General features: G+C 36.5%; 1 protein-coding gene across 2 annotated transcripts in view; it reads left to right on the top strand.

Moving 5' to 3' along the window:
* The first annotated feature begins 2,551 nt into the window (after positions 1–2,551).
* SH3TC1 (SH3 domain and tetratricopeptide repeats 1) overlaps positions 2,552–20,649 on the top strand; it is a 31,295-nt gene continuing 13,197 nt past the window's right edge. The window contains exons 1-9 of one of the 2 annotated variants that reach the window (XM_018088986.2): positions 2,552–2,659; positions 8,324–8,575; positions 10,906–10,980; positions 13,251–13,378; positions 15,880–15,985; positions 17,674–17,817; positions 18,461–18,638; positions 19,373–19,446; positions 20,303–20,498. In XM_018088986.2, coding sequence (XP_017944475.2) covers positions 8,368–8,575; positions 10,906–10,980; positions 13,251–13,378; positions 15,880–15,985; positions 17,674–17,817; positions 18,461–18,638; positions 19,373–19,446; positions 20,303–20,498 — 1,109 coding nt within the window. In that variant the 5' untranslated portion in view covers positions 2,552–2,659; positions 8,324–8,367. Of the gene's footprint in view, positions 2,660–8,323; positions 8,576–10,905; positions 10,981–11,326; positions 11,416–13,250; positions 13,379–15,879; positions 15,986–17,673; positions 17,818–18,460; positions 18,639–19,372; positions 19,447–20,302; positions 20,499–20,649 lie in introns of those variants that run through there. The other variant, XM_018088993.2, reaches the window with a different exon arrangement.

Raw genomic sequence — 20,649 nt, 5'->3', positions numbered from 1 at the left:
CAACACACAATGTCCTCCCCAGCCTCCTGTCAGCTTCTTTTAATACTCCTGAAAAGATCAGGGACAACCCAACATAAAGAGGGTCATCAAGTCTTCATGTAATTTTATTAGTTAAAGAATTGTTTAGAATGAACAATTTAGAAGTCTATTTTTTTTAGCAAAAGGAAACCTGGAAAAGGTAGCACAATTTACAGTTACTAAAATGTAATATAAGGGATGTGATTATTAAAATGGAAACCAATCTGTGCTACCTCTGTTTTTTTCCTGTTTGCTGCAATATATTGGCCTCTGGAGTTATTTCATGAGAGCAGCTGTCCAATAAGGTTATTCAATTATATTTCTGTAATGCAGGTTGGTACTGTTTCGATAAGACAATAGAAAGTCTGGGGCCAACTTTTGATGTCATTACCCTGAAGCTGGAAACTTTGTTTTCCTTGCTTCTGCTTAAACTACATGTCAATATACACCACCAAGAATTGAAGTGATGAAATACCATGGAGTATTACTCACTTCAGAGTAAAATCATGGAGGAAGCTGAAGATTCCTATCTAGTTGAAGATGCCCTTCTCATTGCAGGGGAGAGTTGGACTAGATGACTTTTAAATATCCCTTCCAACCCAAACTATTCTATGAGTCTAAGCAGGTATGGAAAAGGGAGTTAAGGAGCCTTGGTGCTATTTTGTTACATGTTTCCTAAAGTGAGTTGCATCTCTCCTAATTTCAGTGCTCTAAAATAAAAATTAGTTGAATCTTTTGAGATTTTAGGGGCACACTAGTCAGTGGTAGATTCTACAATGATTGGGACCTAGAAATAGGGAATGAAATATTGGTATTCATTGGGAAAAAAGTAGGCTTAGGTGGCTTTCATGTTGTTTTTTTTTCCAAACTACCTTGAATACACATAAAAGAAGAGAAATATCATTGGAAACCTGAGGTTATAAAATTTAACCAAAGATTATCCTTAAATATATGTATAAATAAATGTTATTTAAAAGATTTAGACTTTTATGAAAGTCATAGAAATTTAGCCAGTAAGATGGTGACAGAAATGTGGTATTTCATGCTGTTGACATAGTTACTACATAAATCAATGAAACCTGAAGTGGTATGCTTTGTGTACTGCATTACAGTGAAATATCAAATTATTTCCCCCTGGGATGATTGGTTAGTTGTGATTTATACAATTACTGCAATACCTTCAGCTTCATAATTTCTGGAGAGATGGAGAGTTCCCAAGCACACTGCGGGAACAGATTGGCCGATCAGCATGAAGTAGCATTTATAATTCATGTTAATGTGGTGTGATGGGATGAAGTAAGGTAAATGAGAGTATAATTTGTAATTAATACCTAATTTATAATGTTTAAAAACAACTTTTAAGTGCATGTTCCTTGAGATGGATTGGCAGGAGTGATAACTAAGTTCTCAAAGGCATCTGAAGGGTCTGTTTTTCTATTCCCCCTGGCAAGAGGTATATGAGGGCAGCAGTGCAGTGTGGGACAGCCCATCACCTCAAACCCCATTCTCCAGGTGCTACCCAATCCCACAGGCTCTCTCTGGCTGTTTGCTGTGTTTTGGAACAGCACCCACCCTGCCAACACACAGGCAACTGGTCAATAGCCTCATATCCCAAACATGGTGATGTTGCCAACTGGAGATGCCTGAGGTAACTAACAGATGTGTGTATGGTTTTGGAGTGCACACTGTCTGTCTGTTCTGTTCCCATGTAGTCCCTGCTGCAATGCAGCCCACACTGATGCATGTGAGGCACTTGATGCTTACCTGTAGGACTAGCATAACTGTGCCTAACTGTGTGAAATGTATGGTGTGTTAAGGAGGAATAGAACATGAAAACATCTCAAGGTGTGGATGACAAAAACCGAGCAGATTTCAGATAGGATAGATTGTTTTCAGTTTTTCTCAGCCTTGCATTTGTGGGTCATTATGGATATGGCACCTGGATCAATGGTAGTCTTGTTACACAGAAGACAAGTTCTGCATTACGTTCCACAACAGTCTTGCTCAACTCCAAACTGCTGCATCTGATATTTAATGATGCATAGTGCATGATAGATCTGCTAAACCATACACTTGATTTAGACCTGAGCATATCACTCTAAATTTGCTGTCAAACAGTTTTTCATCAGTGTTTTTTGTAGCTGGAATGATAGGAAGAAATCTAATTTTGTGATCAAAAGCAAAGAGGCACCAAAGCCCTGTACTCCATCTGAAGGACTCTTTGTTACTTTTGTCTGAACAATGCTCTCAGCACAATGGCCTGGATGTGTCCCTTGGAGCCTTCTAGCCACCAATGCAAAATGCCACAATGAATTATTGCTTTGAAAAGCAAGAGTGTGCGAAGGAACCTTCCAGCACACTTGGTACGTTTCTGGTTTGCATAATGAACTTTAGTATCTCAGCTTCATGCTCAGGAATGTTTCTTTTTTTTTTTTTTAAAAAAAGCTTTTGAATTAACAGTATCGGTTAATAGACAACTTTTTTGTACTTGCCACATCCAAGCTGGGCTGTGCAATCAACAGGAAAGATAAGAAGGTCAAACAGGAAGAGCTGTGCTGGAGTCAGTTTTGAGCAGAGCTGAGGAAGGCACAGATCTGCAGGCTCTTTACCAGCATGTTGTAGGGAATTAGACCTGGAAAAGGTAGGAGAAGTCCTGTGCTCTATACCTGCATGTTCCTCTTTTGCTCTGTTTTAGGTACTATTCATCTGGTATTTGACTGTAGGTTTATTGTCAATGTGTTAGAATTGCAGCCAGCTAAGCAGGGGTAATTTCAGTAGTGTTCTGTGCTTTGGTGTGTCCATAATGAAATGACTGGAAAATATATGTAAATGTGATCTATCATGGTTCTGACAACCTGCTGGAAGTTCCTGTGCTGCTCTGTCTTCCCTCTTCCAGGTAGTGTTGTGTGAGCTGAGCTGCTGTTCAATAGCAGCAGCTTGTACTTTATTCTTCTGCATTAGCTGCCACAGGCCAAATTCTGTCATATCTAGCACTCAAAATCAAGTGCTGAGGTTCACAGATGCCTTTTTTAATTTTATAACAGTGATCTGATTATTTATTTTTTTTTTTTTTTAAGAATCCCAGAGTTTATGCTTGGTTTTAGGCAATTATGAGATTGTGGATTTTAGTATCCAGTTTTCCATATCTAAAATTGGAAATTTTGGACTTATGGTGCTTTCATAGCTGGATTGAGGGTACAAGGCATATTTCAGTGCTACTGAGATATGAAGAAAATTAATTGTAAGGGAGGGTTAAAACTTTTAAAGGAATCTGTTATATCTCTGAAGCTTGCCAGGGCTTTTTTGTTTATAGACTAGCCTGAACAATGATACTGCTTGCAACATTGTTTACTGAGGTTTGCTAACTAACCTAAAGCTACTTCAGTGATAAAGGAGTCAGTCTTCTATTTCCGGAGAGTACTCAGATTCCTAAGTCTCTATACTCTAACTATAGATTTGCTTTACCTTTCTGTGTAATAAATAAAAATTGTTTTCTATACAGAACCTAATATGGATTTTTTTTTTTTATTCATGCCTGTGACTGAATTTCATAGAGATCAAAGCTGTGATTTACTCTCTCTAAGGACAAAGTTTATCATGATCTTGGCTTTAAGATGTTTGTAGCCTTATACAAAAGATGCAAAACAAATGCGAGTTGAAACTGCGAAGAAGGAATAATAAAATAACTAATCTAGCATCAGTTTGGAAAAATGACCTAGATTAACTGAAGGCAGTATAGTGGCAACACTGAGGTATTGTGTAACATTTAGGATGTACAGGAGATGAGGCAGAGCAGATGATCAAGGATGTACACACAGCCAAATGTGCTTTTAATGAAAACAATGCAGGATTCACTAGCTGTCTCTGGTGGTTTGGAACACTGGAGGAACATAATACACCACAAGAGATGAGTAAAAATTTGGGGCTACCAGAGTGCAAATCCATCAGGAGCTCAGGTGAAATGAGGGGAGAAACAAATTCTGTTGCTGCTCATTTTCTCTGGGTAAGATACAAACTGGTGCACACAGGAGCAGGGGCAGTAACCTTGTACCATCCAGGATGTTTATGATGTGTGAATAATCCCCTTGGAGTAAATTATTTCAGCCTTTCAGCTCTGAACTTCTCCAGCACTTGTGCATGACTGCAAATAATCTGTCTTGATTACAATCTCTGTAAAACTAGAATAATTATAGTTGCCACTGCCATTGATTACTTGAAGCTAGTCATTAGTAAGTTGTCCTGAGCCTCCTAGAGGGAAGATGATGAATTAAAGAAATACTGTATTGCATGCAGGTTTTAGGCAACTGGTTCAAATATAGCCCATTTTTATATTCTGGGTCTTAGTTTCGTACTTAGAAATATACCTTTAAAGGGAGAGAGAGAATCTGTTCAGTGGATGTTATTGGTTTCCTCCTTCAACACCCCTTAAATGGAAAGGAATTGGTGGGAGAGTGTTCCTGTCACCCACAACGCCTCTTAAAACAATAATAAAAGGCAAGGGGAAAAAACAGCCCTCAACCTACATAGTTAGGGAAATGGAAAATGTTAAACTGTAAGTGTTTTGGTTTTTTTTTTTCCCTGGGTAGCTGTGCTTTGAAAGCATTCAGTAAAAAGGAAGCAACAACACAGGGAAAAGCATGATAGAGGAATTGTTCTATTCAACTTCCAATAGGAGAAAGTCTTATTTTCACCTCATGTTCAACAGCTGTTGAATACAGACCTTTCCTGCCTGCTGTGCCCTGTGAGAAGTGAAGGGGAAGGTGGAGGGACCTTCTGAACCTCACAAACCTGGACAGGTGCCACCAATGGCTCTGTGTGCTGCCCCACATATTCCCTGTGTCCAGGGAGCTCACACCACGGGGAAGGAGGATACCAGTGCACCCAGCAGCGTTCAAAGTGTTGAGCTGTGCAGTGTCTGCCTCTCTTCTCTCTCTGCTCATTCCCAGTGCGAGTACCCGCCTCAGAAACTGAGGGTCCCCCAGAGCAGTGGGAAGTGCCACATCTTGTCTGCATGGCTCTTATTTTGGAAAAACAGGGATATGATTAACTTTTATGGCCAACATCCTGCACCAAATAGGAATTTCTTGGTCAAGTCTCAAAGAGCATGAGAAAAATAACTTTGTGTAAATTATAAATAAAGCGCTTAGTCAGTGCACATAAATGTAGATTGTAAGAACTGGTTATAGAAGACAAACTTTATATGGTGAGTGGTAGATCTTAAATCTTGAAGATCTTAATCTTGTATTTGTTGCTATCAACAAATGGTTAGTTGCTAACTTAGCATTATACTTACTAGCATTATAGGTTTATGAAAAAATCTCTAATAATGAGAATGACTCAAGCACTGCAGTTTAATATTCTGTAAAGCTGTTTTATATTGGAAGAATATTTTCTCTGGTTTTGTGCCATTGAATCTGCTTTAATTTGTGCTGGAACAGTTTAAAAATTGATGAGAAAGCACCAATATAATAAATAGGGTGATTATAATATAGCATTGCTTATGTGTTACAGTTTTGCTCCTTGGGGTACGTACGTGATGGTTAAAGGTAAATAGTAAAAGTATAGTGATGCGTAAAGTTCTATGGAATCTTTGTCACTTGGGATCAAATTAGTGTCAGGATACATTTAGATGCTAAAAAACATTCAAAAGAGCCTAGGTAGGCTAGATGCCTAGCTACAGGGAAGTTATTTACTGTCTTTTTCTCAGTACTTACACAGAGCCACGTGGGTTGACATTTGATAGTTAAGGCAAACATTAAAAATGGAAAAGGAATCTACAGAGGAGAGCATGACTGTTAAATTGTTTGAGATTTGAGGATTTTTTTGGTGCATCTTGGAAAAGTTAAGTGAAAACATGCAAAGAACACATCTCTTTTGCTTTTCTTTGATTCATTCTGATTTATTTTTTTCCCCCTTGGCTTAGGCTCTGGCATACTATGACTGAATCTTCTTACACAGATTATATCCATTTTGATTTATTCAGATGTCCTACTTGCTTTTGCAGCACCAAGCTTTATAAATTCATTCACAGCCCTGTATATATGTTACTCTTATCAACATAAAACTGATGCATAAAACATGAGAAGTTAATCAATGTCTCTTCTCCAGCTCAACTGAACTCTAGTAATTCAGGTCAGAGTATACTTGTTTTCCTAAATTCTGTGGAGGATGATATTTTTGCTTGTGGATAGGACTTATGGAAAAAATTAATAATCTGAACACTGAATTTCATTTCTGGGATTAGGGGTAATCCTGATCTAAAAATAACAACTGGCTTTGGATTCATAGAACTATGTAATTTAAATAACCACCTTTGGAATTAAATTATCATTAATACCACAATATTTACATCTTTTTAAACAGGAGATACCACTATTTACAAAATATATGTAGAAGAATATTTAATTCCTAAGTGTGAAAATTGGAATGCATTACGTATGATCTTGGTACAGTACTAAAAAGAATAGTGTTAGCTACTGTCATTACTTTAAGGAAAAGATCAGCTATATAAATGGAAAGCCTATCCCTCTCAAAGTGAGTTTGGCCTCTGGCAGACCTGTATTTTTAATAATTTATAACTAGGTCATCATGTCTGATAGACAGTTTTTCAGGAAGTTAGTGAGAGAAATGCATCTAAAGTCTGAATGACAATGTTAACCAAATATGTTAGTGAAAATGTTCTTTTCTGAGAGAAGGCATAAAAATTACTTGTGTTTGAGTTACTACCTATGTTTCATAGATGTATATGAATATATACACATAACTTAATATGGAGAACGGCAATGCAGCACAAAAAGCATCTTTTGAAAAACAGCAAAGTGGGACAATGAACACAGCAGAACAACATCCAGCCTAGATTTCTTTATACTTCACTAATTTATGGTCTGGTGGTAGATATGGTTGTGGTTTAATTCCCTGAGCTGGTCATACCATGTGTAACTATACCTCATTAATTTCTTATAATGGCATAACTTACCTCTGTCTATATATAATTTACTGTTTTTTCAAGAAGTGCTCATTTGAGGTAAAGGTTTCAATGACTGCAAAGCAGTATATAAGTTGTCAGACAGATCCTGCCTTGTCCTGTATCCCTGTCTGCCATGGTAGGCAGCTGGGAACTGTTGTGCTGTTCAAGTGGTTTGCTCAGGTTTAGGGATCCATGACATGAAACTTGGAGCACAAGAAGGGTTGGAAGGCAGTGATGGGAAGAAACAAACCAGAACAATGTGCTTTGGACACCCCAATGCATGGTAAATGGAGAAGGGAGAAACTTCCTGACCAGTCTGAAGGCAGGTCATAAGGGAATAGTAGGTGACCAGGCATTAGTCTGAGGTTTTAGCAGAGCAAAAGTAATCTTTCATCTACAGCTTTAGATTTAACCAAATTCTACTGGAAAACAAATGAGAGAGGAATTTTCATGAAGATTATAAGTTTCCCTACTCATAATGAGTATAGCTCATTAATGAGTATGACTGGAGTAAACACAGAGGAATTTGGATTAAGTCCAAATGACAGGACTAAATCAAAATCTATCCTGTGGCTTTATGAAATCCCCCAGAGACATGTTAAAGCCCACTGAGGAAAAGGGTCTAAATATCAGTGGGCATGTGCTGGCTGTGTGAGTCACATCAATTGTGGATGCATTGGCTGATGGCTTGGCTGTGTCTTCCTGAAGCTGAAGTAGCTTGTGCCCAAGAAAAGGAATTGCAGCATGTCTCATGTCAGTGCCTAGAGGGAGCAGTGAAGCTTGCAACTACTTGTGCTCTATTTCTATTTCAATTCATTTTCCTGGTCTTCATGCCAATAACAGTCTTGCTGCCAGTCTCAGCCTCTAGCTTCATTCTTCTGCTTTACTGCAAATTAATATTTAGATCCTTGCATGCAAACCTTCCTTCTTGTTTGAATTAAGCATGCAGTACCCGTTCCACTCTTGTCGCCTCTAGAAAATGTTTTTCCCCTGCAATGCCTCTGTTAATGTGAATGATGCTATCCCTTGGAGGCTCTGCTTTAAAGCTGGCCAAGAAAGAATAATTAGCAGTGGGCACAAGCACATTTCACTTCAGGCCTTGGATTTTGCCAAGTGTATTGCTTCATTGCTAAAGTAGTGATGCCACCTGGTTGCAGGAGCTTTTTCTGGGGTGAATTTGGGTGTTACACAACAATTCCTCTGAAAGAAGTCTAAAGCAAGTTTTTTAATCCATGTTACAATTAAAAATAACTCCTGCAGGAAAGGGATGGCTCTTGAATACGTGCATTTATTCTGACTGTTAGAAAAAATATTACTGTTCTTTTTTTCCCCCCTCAGATTGTTAATAATGTTAGTTGCATCACTGTGAGGAACTTCAAATTATGGAGAGTTCAGCAGTGGGAGAGAGCTCATCCATGCTCAGCGCTAATGCCACCTTCCCTGGTCTGGAGGGAAAGCAAGACAAGAAATTGGAGAGGAAAGAAATGGAGCAGGGAAGGTGCAGGCCTAACTGCAAATATTTGGAGGGCAATGCTACCATCAGCACTGTCAGGGATGGAGTTGGGATGGACACATTGCAAGAACAAATGGGTAAGACCTCTAATATAGCCTGGTCACTCTGCTCTTGACTTCTCTTTGCATTTAAATTACTTTAAACTGTAAAGTAATTTTTTCAGCACAAGCTGAGAACTGTCATATGTTTTTCCAGCTGAGCTTTTTTTTGAAATACAAGTGGCTATATTTCCTCCATGGCAATACTGCATAGATTGGACTATTGAACAATCTGTATTGAAATTCACTTTGGGTAGACAAATGGATTATCTATTAGTAAAATAAGAGGAGATGGAAGTCACCAGAAGCAAAAAGCCAGAATACTGAAATGTGACTTCTTTGTCTAGCACTTTTTGCTATATCTTTAAGATTCAGAAGCCAAATTAGATTGTGTTTCTGTTGTTATAAAATTTTTAACTTCCTTTTCTAATCAAAAGATGTAATACTATATTTATATTTGTGCAAATGGAAACATACATCTTGCAGTAAGATCAGGCAAGTCAGAAGCACCTTTTGAGTGGAAGGGTGTAGTGGCATAGGTAGGTGACCATTGCCAGGCTCTTACTTTACTAGGTTCAAGGGCTTTCTGAATGTGAAAATACTTCAAACAATCATGGCAAAACTATTTCATTTAAAATTTTACGTCCTGTGATTTACACAATGTTTTTCTGTTCGCAACTGCAACTCTTCTAACATCAAATACCAGGTATAAGCATCTCAGAGCAGTATAAAGTTTCTCTTCAGCTTGCCAAGCAGTATGCAAGTCATTTCATTAAGCTGGGATGGGGATGGAGTTCATTTTGAGTTCTTGAATCTAATTATAGCACTTTAAACAGTTTAAACAGGTTTAAACTGTATTTATAGTAACTCTCATACTTTCACTCAAATTTAATAGCAAACTATTATTTTAAATTGAACTATGAGTAATTAAAATTCTTGCTCATAGATTTTGCTTTAAACCTGATTTCTGTGACTTAGGAAAGCTTTAAATAAAATATTAGCTGATGGATGTTAATGTCTTGATAAATACCTTTCAAAGGAAGTTATATCTGGTAACATCAAAATAATAGTGACAGCAAGTTCACATACCAAAAATATATGCTAATTTGTTGTCCTAATCAACTATTAAGTGACTATCAAAGCCATTGATAACATGTTGTCAAAGTTTTGACAATTGCTCTGTTAATACTTCTAAAACAAGAAAAAGCAGAACTACAACCAAGTAAGCTCTGGGGAACTTAAATTTAGAATGCATCTTAGATACAGTCAACCTACACTGCAGTGAGTGCACTATCAAGTTTCTATTTAAAAGCAAATATGATTGAGTAGAGATTAAAAAAACCACCACCATCAAACAAACAAAAACCAAACAAAATCCCAATGCCCCTGTCAAACACCCAACCAAAAACCTACAAAACCAAAAGTGTTTGGGGACTGCAGTCTCTAGTTCTAGTATTCACTAGTAATAGGCCTTAAAGATTTTTTTTTTTTTTTTTTTGTGGAGTGAAAAACTGTTTTTTATATATCCTTATGTATTTGCATAACTTTGTTCATGTAACATCAATAGATGCACTTGAGGGAAGATGCAAAAGACTTGGAAATTACCATATCCTACTATATTACAGGAGCTTTTTTCTTAAAAGCAGAGGAAAATGTCGTGGGATACATGAAAATTGCCTCAGAAGTTTTCTTCTAAAAATGAAAGATCTATTTCTCCCCCTCTTATTCTTAGAAACATCAAGTCTTATCTTCACTGATTTTTGCCGAGAAAACCTTGAGAAAATGGAATTGGTTGGAGTAGGTGTTTCTTCAGCATGAAAATATATAATTCCCAAAAGGACTGGAAGAAATATGGGCTAAAAGAAAAAAAGCAGATTACTATTAACATAAATTATACCTAATTTCTGTTATTTTTCTAAAACTTTAAATCACTAGACTTATACAGTACCATCTCCAAAGTATTAAACTCTTAACAAATACAGAAGGATTAGTTCTCCATGTATGAATTGGTACAAGACACACATATCATTGCTGCCTCCTGAAGGGATATTCAGTTTCCTGAGAGCCTGTTGTTCTACCAACCCTCCATCTTGAAACTTTGCATAAAAGTGAGGAAATCAAGATGTAACTTCCCCTGCTCCAGTAGGAGAGGAATGTTCTGCAGACACTTTTTGAGGGTTTTGGCAATTATACAGCAGGAAGGGGAGAAATAGTTATTTTCTGCTAGTAATTATCGGATGCATTGGAATATAAATTGGAATATAAAATGCTTTGGAAGTGGGGGACATTTGAGGGGTTTTTTTTTTGTGTGTGTGAGTTTTATGGACTTAGAAAATGCACATAACCATTCCTTTCATTTATCATAATAGGGTGTTCTCAAAGTGAAAAATTCATGAATGTCAGTTCAAGGATCCTTCCAAATCAGGCAGAGAATTTTCCAACTGGTAAGGCATTTTTTCCCATGATGTCTTATAGATATAATGCTTTTCTCATTGCTTACTTTTTTTTTTTTTAAATTGAGACAACTCAACTATGTCAACATTTGCAGTTGTCACTCCTGTAAAGTTTATAATGTCCTTCATGGCAGATGTGAAGCGTCCAACTTCTACATGATATTTGCTGAGAATTTCTCATAAAAAGAGGGAATAACTGCTATAAAAGCCAGAGATAATTTATGGACTATATTGTAATTGCTAAGAAAAAAAGAGCAAATGAAAAGTTCATTGCTTATTTGACATATGGATTTCAATCCTTCCAATGTCTTATTTTTTATTTTATTTTTTTTTTCAGTTTGTGGCCCTTCCAAGTCTCAATTTTTATTTTTTTTCTTTAATGCTGTATTTTCAATGAAGTGGCAATTAAGTGCAGTTCTTCAGTAAGTAAGTACAGCAGGCTTCCCTTCTGGAGGGTTCATGGCAGGCTCTGTGAATTGAGGGTCTTGGCACATTTCCCTTCTCTTGCTTGTGGAGGAAGAGAAATAACCATGAAAAAACAACACTGGGATGTGCTCTGATTTCTGGATTGATCTGACAAATCACGTCAGTGGTAGACAGTTTTCCCCAGGCATGTGGTTATTTGCACTTAATTTATTTGTGCTTATGTACCTGCTTGTCTCACTCTGTATAGAATTTGAGCTCTTTGTTACTGAGGGTATGAATCAGAGCTCACAGAAGCAGATGGGAAGATTACCATAGGGTTTTTGGACCATATTTCATTTCCATAAGCCACTAATAGGGTTTTTTTTGACAGAAGCAGCCATATTTCTGTTGTCTTCATTCAAATTCAGTATTATTTCAGTGACATTAACTTTATATAAAACTTAAATTGTGTTTCTACAATTACATATTTAACTCTGTATCAATCTGACTATGTAAAACAAAAATACAAATTAAGTAATAGTCTTGTGTCATTATTTTTTATGGCTTCAGGTAGAATGAAAAGTTCAACAGTTCTGTTCCCTAATAGTGATCTGAATAACATTCAAATACACTAGTTTGTGTTCTTTGTACTACCAATTGACTGTATGACCACAGCTTAAACAGAGAGGTCTTGTAATTCAGTAACAGTGCTTTATATTTCTGAGCCACTCTTCTTGACCTTAAAGTAACGAGTAATTTAGGTGCAAGTCATGGTAAAACTCCTGGAAACATACATAGGAAACCCTCTGAAAACAGATTAAGATGTATTATATTATACTAAAATGTGAAAAATATCTATTTTACCTGACTAAAAGGTGAAACTCGGAGGAGGTGGAATATTTTAGTATGCACAACAGTCCCATTTATTGCTGGAAGTGTGACCTATTTACACACTTTGCAACTGGGACTCTTCCTGAGTGGGTATTATTGGCTTATGTACCCATCTGTGTATCTGAAAACTTATGATTTACTGTTATTGAGCTAAATTAATGAATTAGTGCAGAATGAAAGCAGCTTTATCAAAGATCCTCTTTATCTGAGAAAAGCTAGCTGGAACTATACCCTTAGCTTCAATAAAAGTTTCTTATAAATAGATGTCAAGAGCTGAGAACAGGTATCTAGCTGCTTTCAGATGTACTGGGAAAATCATGTATGTGAGCTTTTAGTTGGACCATTTAATTTGGTTGTTGCTGTTCAGCCAACTTAGTTGAGAAAAAGGTTTTTCAATATTCAATTTCTAAAAGCCTTCTGAAGTACTGGGGGTGACATGTCAGATAACTATGAATTTAAGATTAGCATAAAGAATTGTTGGAACATGCTGAACTATCTGTAGTTTTTGTTGTTCAGTTCTGAGTGGGGTTTTTTTGGTGATGGCTGTATCTGTTTGCCTTGATTTTTTTATTTTTTTTTTTTAAATATGCATGGGATATTTGGAAATCTGGGCATGTTCACAATGTCCATAGAGCTGTCTAATTTGACAAATTACCAACTGCTTGCTTTTTTCGTATTTTCCATCCATAAGTGTCAGTTGTCTCCCAAAATTTCTATAGACCTGCTTATCATGCTGCTTTGTATAACTGTAGGCTTCATTATGAAAAATTGTTTCATGCTAGGCTCCTATGTCTGTTGGATAATAAAAATGTAAAAGAAACATGCAGTAGATGAATTTCTGTGTGCCTGTCTCTGAAGCTGAAAAAATATGTTTTAATGTATATTCTATGATTTTGAGGGATTTTCTGGTTCTCCAAAGCTGAGTTACAGAACTTGTAGCACTGAAAATGGATATCATTCTCCAGATATCTCCTTGAAGTTAACAATGGTAAGACGAAAGAGTGGATGTCCTGATCCCAGACTCCAAAGACAGCTCAGAGGGCAGCTTCGTCTTCTTGAAAATGACAGCAGGGAGGTGATGGCAGTTTTCAGTGTAAGTTAATTGCTTGGAAATTGTTTTATTTATTCAAAGAAGATACCATGTGCTACTGAAACAATCTGAAAGATATTGGGGTTCCATTTCCATCTACGTGCTGCATGCTTGATTTTGAGTGACCAGTGTTTCCCGTTGCCCAAAACCACATAGGGACTTTAGAAATATTAAACTATTGAAAAAGACTGGAAAATTGATGTACAATAAATAAACCCAGCTTAAGACATTGAAGGGTTTTATTTTAAAAATATTCTGCTTTGGTTTACAAATCAAATACAAAAGGAAATAAGGTTGTTTTTTGTTTTTTTTTTTTTTTTAATTTGCCCTCATATTGACTCTTCACTTCAGTTTTCAGTCACTTGGAGTCATTTGGCATGCAAGTGACCTGGGAAGCTCACTACTAAGCCAAAGAGGAAGTCTGAAGGAGAATAGCCTAAATATTAGACTTCCTAAGGCTAAATGGAAATAGCTTTAAATAGCACACAAGAGTTGGCCAAATTTTATTACTGTCTTCAATTTGTTTGTATTTAGGAAACCTGTCCTCTACAACCAATGAGGTTTGCTTTGAATACAAGTTAGTCTCTTCTTCCCTCTTGATAAAAGAGCAGAATGATACTACTTGACCTCTGGTGTCCCTTTTTGTCTGAGCCATGAGTTCCAGCCTCCTTCACTAGCAAACCAAACCACTGAAATCTTTCTTACTTGAGGCTTTGACTGCCTTGGACACATGTTTCCACACTAGTTTCCTTTCATGTGCTGTGAAGTCTGCATCACCAGGCTCCTGATTCTGTGGCTGTGAAAACAGTCTGTACTTGGGCTGCTCTGCTCTGGATTTTGTTTAGAGGGGAAAGGGTGATGGGATCAGGAGGCAAAGGAACAGAGCTATACAAGTAGACTAGATTTGTGGCCTTATTAGAAACAGACTGGGAAAAGACTTTGAAGGAAACAAGATTGATAATGATAAATTTCCTTAGAATGTTGTTTTGATATTTGGCAGCACATAAAGCCCCCGAGGCTGACATACTTTAGCATGTGTTGGTAATTTATTAATAGATTTCAGGCTCTCATTAATATGTAATCTAGTGTAGAAAGGGGCATGCAGAAGATCAAAGCAGTGATGAGGCATGTCTGCTGAAGAGGCCTAGGTTGGACTTTTGTATTTTAATCTGTTCAGGTTGTGTGAATTGAAAATATGGAAGTTGAACAGAATTAATTTAAAGACATTTTAAAATTGTGATGTAACAGTCATAAAATCAGTGGATCAGTTCCATCGTGCTCCTATTACAGAAAAAGTTGGAGAGACAATTCCTTCTCTCCCTGCCTTGAATTAGAATCAGTTCCTTGATCAGTCCTTAAATTGTTTTAAGCTCCATTTTGATGTAACGGAAGCAAGGGTACAAAGATGGGAAATGTTAGCTTGTGTTATATATAAACATATATACCTGTTATACATGTGACTTATTCTCTGAGACAGTGGTTCAGATACTTGTCTTATAAATTGCCATAATTTTTTGTATTTCCCTGAAAGACTGTAGCCAGCATCACTGGAGAACTCTGTTTTTAATCTACTAACAGAAGTGCAAACACTCTCTATTACAACTCTTTGGTTAGAATCCATCAAAATGTATATATTTTTCACTTATTTGAAGGTTTTTGTAGTTGCTCCTTTAAGCATTTTTGAAATTTCTTAAAATCCATCATTACCATTTGCAATGATCATTGCTAATCTTTGTTAAAATCTAATGCTATCCTAGCAATGTGAACCCATATTAATGAGGATAAAAGGATATTCATGCACTTTTTTTTAAAATAATACTTCAGTATATTTAATTGTTTTAACCATGGAAACAGTAAACTCAGGAATGACTGTTCAGTATTTCTTCTGGACTGAAGATATCTGGAATCAGGTTCAAAGTTGCATCAAAGGAGCTTCATTTTCATATGTGTACAGAGCTGTGAGGATAATCTACGGCAGAAGGTTGTAGATCCAAAAAATTCACAATGGTTTGAGTGACCTAGAGAAATCTTAAGTCAAAAAACCCCAAAGCAGCTCCTTTCCATTATTTAATATTAATGCTCATGTGTCTGACAAAGGCAGTTCCCAAGATATAAATTGCTCTGTGCTAGGAGTGTATTCTTGGAAAGAACTACTAGATGCTTGCCTGGCTTTGACATCCTCTTCAGAGGACACTGGTCATTATACATAGACATTTCTGAACTAGACAAACCTTTAGTCTCCATGTGGTCAGGGAGCTCTTTATTTTCTCGGTAAATTAACTTCACTGAAACTGTTCATACAACCATTAAGCAAAAATCAGATTAAAACTGGACTCACTCTATCTTGTAGGAATATGTTAAAGAACAGATATTTCATATAAGTAAAATCCTGTGTGATTTTTTTTTTTATCCTTCTTTATTGCATAGCATTTTAGCTGTGCATTAGTGACAAATTGTGCTTGAGTCTAGTACAATTGTAATAAAATATTGGTTTTGATTTTTAGGAGCTCTCTGCCAGACTCCTGTCTATTCACAGTGATCAAGATCTGATAGTAGTGACGTTTAAAACTTTCGAGGAAATATGGAAGTTTCTAACCTACCACTCACTGGGTAAAGTTGTTTAACCATACAGCAGTTCAATATGATTTTTGTATTCATCTGCAGACAATATCTGAGTGGACAAGTCTCTCAGCCACGTGATGGGATTTTTGGGGTGGTCCTGTGCAGGGCCAGGAGTTGAACTTCTATGATCCTTGTGGGTCGCTTCTAACTCAGGTTCTTCTATGATTCTGTGACTGGGAATTTGTTGAACACAATTTTGAGATTAGATTTATTAACCCTTAAGAGCAGTAAGTGATGTTCCTGACCTGAGTACCAGTGATTGGGCTGCAGAGATGCTCCAGCCTCCAGGAAAACTTGCCTTTGTCTCAAAGCAAATAACAGCTATTGGTCCTGGCAGATGTCTTGCCTAAGTTAGATACTCCAGGGCCAGATGATATCATATTTCTAAGCAGTCTATTCCAATCCAGGTGGTTTTGTCCTAAAGTCTAACCTGTGCTGCAATTTAAATGCTTTTACAGCTTTTTCTGCTCACTGTTGACATGTTGAGGTTACTCTTTTGCATCTTCAGTTTTGTTTCCACATCTAAATATGCCTTTTGTAACAATATGATGCCACTGATTTGAGTTCCACTTTCAATATCCTACAACTTTTCTGAGAGAATAGTGGTCCTTTTTGAAGAATAGCATTAGAATTAGACCTTTGTCTCCATTTTGTTCACCTGATTTTTTTTTTTTCTGTTTATAGGAAGCTTGTGTGCATTATGATTGAATTTGCCTGTTTCCATCAGAGAAATTTTAAATAATGAATTTTATTTGTAATTTTGTGTTTGCTATTTACTTGCTAGTTTGTGTTTTTAAATGCTCCTTAGAGAAGTAGAAAAAAGACTGTTCCAGTCCGATTTTGCAGATACAACATAGGAAAAAGAAGCTGCTTCTTGGGAAAGGCTGCAGCTAACAGGGAATTGATTCAGCATCTTCAAAATAGCAGAGTAGCACCCTAATCACTGTCCACCATTCCTTTCCATCATTGCCTTTTGCACAAGGATTTGCTAATGTATTAATGTTGGTCCTTTAAGTAGTAATCTGCTATCTGTACCATGCTGATTATGATGAGCCAATTGAGATCTCCCTGTAACTATCATTACTTCCTCTAACACCTTTGAAAGCCCTAAATGCTGATATAAGGAGTCCCACCTTCCAAGATCAAGCATTATCTTCTGATTTATATGACTCTGGTATGCAGCATCATCTCTGTCCTAAAGAAATTCCAGGAATCTGATACCCAGGCACAGTGTCTCCATATATTGGCATAGGTGAATCAGGCAACATGAGTTTATAAAGAGATTATTTTTTGACATTTTTTTCCAGTCAGCTGTTTTTGATGCTAAGGTGATACCAAGCACCTGGTGCTCAAAGCTTGCTGGTGATTATCTTTCAGACTCCAAGCCTTTCTAGACTACGAAGAACCTTTGTAAGGGGAGGACATAGTCTGCTTTTTCAGCAGTATTAGGCACAGAAACATTTTGAGTCTTTAGGTGTAGTTTGTGAGAGCTGAGCATTAAAAGTAGCTGTAATGCATGTGACTTAATGGATGTAATTTTACAACTACTATGTAGTAAAATTAGTTATAAGCTGTGCATTAATTAATAATTGAGAAGTCCCTGACTTCCTCAAAGTTTGTCTTTTTGTATAACACTGTAAAATGGCAAAGGAAACAAGTTGGATATTTTTTCCTAGGTTTTATAAATCATTGCATGGAGAATTTATTCCTAGATCAGTCTTTCTGGCTATATTCTCAAGAGGAGGAAGAAATAGGCATTGAAGTCTGTATAAATGAAAAATCATTAAATTTGATGTGCAGAAGTCTGCTACTACAGGAAGGTAAGTAAGACTGCACATGCTAAGGCTAAATTTAGAGAAGCACCTTTCTTTAAAATCTGCAAATTAAATATTAAGATCTATTAAAAAAACTTAACGAAGCTGAAATTTGAATTTATTCACTCCAAATGCACCAGAAAGAGAAGAGGAAGGAACAAGCACAGATTAGGTTAAGTAGGATCATAAAGGGATTAGAGAAATTCATGTGCAACTGGTCCGTAAATGGATACCAAAAGGATTAGGGGTGGACGTACATTCCAACTTGCCTAATATTTTTGCAGATTCTGGAGATGTGCAGGAGAGGGATTATGGATAGTTGCCAGGCTCGTGTACTTCTCCTAAATAGCATCACCTGCTTTTGCAGTCAGACAGAATGATGGGGTAGATGGATTGATTACTGCAATAGGAATATTGAAAATGCTGCAACAGAAGGTTCTACACTTCATTTGAGACCTCAACTTTGCATTTTTTTTAATGAAAGAAAAACTGGACAGAAATATGTGAATATCTGGCAACTGGAGAGAAATGTCTTGAAAAATCTGACTTTTTAATTTAATATTACTGATATTCTTCAAGCAAGTTTTAAGGCTTGCATGACACTAACACATTACATAAAATGACATCTGCTCCACTGCTTTTGTTTTAGGATCACTTTTTGTTTTATGTCCTGACAATCTGATAAGAAAGATAATGGCTGCAGACAATGAAATAAAAGCTTATTTTGAGACTGGGGATTTCACTGAAGATGTAACAGGTGGATCTGTGGATAGCAACGCATCTGTGTTGTCTAAGGCTTCTCTGGAGCCATTGAACCCTTTCCATCAGTAGGTACCTGACTCTACCTACCTATTTCATATGTGTCTGTCTCATATATGCACACCTCTGCTTAGACAGAGATGTCTCTAAAGGGTAGCTTGTTGTGGAACATCCATCTTCATTGACACTGAGAAAAAGATGCTCTAACTGCTTTCATACCACACAACTGAAATTTATTCAGCTGCCTGCAGAGCTGTGTTTAGAGATGGTTTGCTATCTTGTGAGTTGGATATTGCTTTTCTTCCTGGCTCTGACAAAAAGTCCATTAACATTTTTTCTAGTAATGTAAACTGAAAGTTTTCAATTTTCAGGATGCTTGGAAAAGTGGATGTTAACAGGCTAGCGGTGTTTTTAACATTGCTGAGAGCTACTCACCTCCTTAATGCAGTTTCTCAAGTTCAGTTCAAGCCCAGAACCAAAATGACATCAAAGGACTCACTTTAGAAATCACCATAAGACCATTAATTCTTGGTGCTCTTAGTACTTAAAACTGGAATGACCTGGGGCAAGGAGAAATAGCATGACTTTCTCAGTTTGGTTTGTTTGCCTGAAGTAAGAGGACTTTTACTACTAATATTAATCAAAACATAACTGTCTAAAGTGTACTGGCTGTGCTGAAATTGAAAACTAGTTGTGGGAGGGGTGCATTAGTTTCCAAATGGATTTAAAATATCACTGTTATTGTCACAGCATTCAGTGAAATGCTCTACACACTAACTTCAATTTCTTTTTCTACTTTCAGATGGTTTCTTAAAGGGTATTCTAATCCTATTGATTTTTCATGCAAAACTGAATCTCAATCCATCAGAAAAGTTGGTAAGAAACTCCATTCAAACATCAACATTAAAATAACCCCAAACATATTCTATACTTTTGCTAGGACAGACACTAAAGGGTTCAATTACTTTTTTTCCATTTTATTAGGATGGGAAAACAGCTTTCAAAATTACATTGTAGTAAAATTAATGTGAGACTAAATCTCTGCCTAATTTGAATTACACTCTAAAGGTTTATCTTTCCCCTTTTTCCTCCTAAATACTGTATGAAGAAGGTGCACAAAGTAATAGAGTAATTGAGTCAAGGATGCCTCTGTAGCTCTGATAATCTTTAAAATTAGAAAATACTCCAATGTAATTATTGTAGATCTTTCATATGTGTATTGCTTTATCTAATAGTGCTGGGGAAATAAAACTTATACAGATGGTCTGAGGTTAGAGAGAAAAATTGCTTATTTTCTACTATGCATCTCCATTTTAATAATGTATTGACTGCTCTATTGCTGCATATTTATCCATTAGGGATCATTTCAGTTTAGTTCAAATGTTTTACTCTGGCCCAAGTTCAAAGCCCTTTGTAAGAGATAAAGTAAGGATTTAAACCATTTTTTTCTGCTTTGTGATGGAATTTGCTAGAATTTTGAAAACATTTTAGACTTTGCTTTCTAATGGCTGAGAAATGAGGATTTCTTTTTTTATGCTATTTACAATTCTAATCACTCAAACCAAACTGGGGTTTGCATGCTTTAAATCTCACAAGAGCAGATATGCAACTCATGAGTTCCAGGAATGTATCTTGCTAAATATATTCTTCTGCTGAGTTGCTTTTTTATTAAATGCATTTCTATTGTTAAGTTACTTTATCTGCAAATATTATTTATCTCCCTATTACACAGCAATGGGATCCTGTCTAGCTGTGATGAATTATGCAAGTATTGTGCCAGAAGAGCTGAGTTTCCAGGATGGAGACAAAATTGAGATCCTTGGTTACTTCATTGAATGCATGGAATGGTTTCTTGGAAGACATGTGTTTACTGGCCAAATAGGTTTTGTAAAGACAAGTCATGTGAAACTGGACTTATCTGGAAATAAGTGAGTGATATGTATTTATCTTATAAACAAAAAGGGGCTTAGTCTGTCTCTTAAGCTTTAAAACAGTGAATGGTAAATCCAGGTGTGGGTTTTTGGTTTTTTTTTTTGGTGTTATATTTTTGTTTTAATGAGAACTGTTGTAGCATGTATC

Source organism: Manacus vitellinus, unplaced genomic scaffold (assembly GCF_001715985.3).
Source record: "Manacus vitellinus isolate BGI_N305 unplaced genomic scaffold, ASM171598v3 scaffold_0_pilon, whole genome shotgun sequence".
Classification (NCBI taxonomy): Eukaryota; Metazoa; Chordata; class Aves; order Passeriformes; family Pipridae; genus Manacus; species Manacus vitellinus.
Note: the sequence above shows the minus strand (reverse complement) of the source record. Positions and strands in the feature narration are given on the sequence as shown.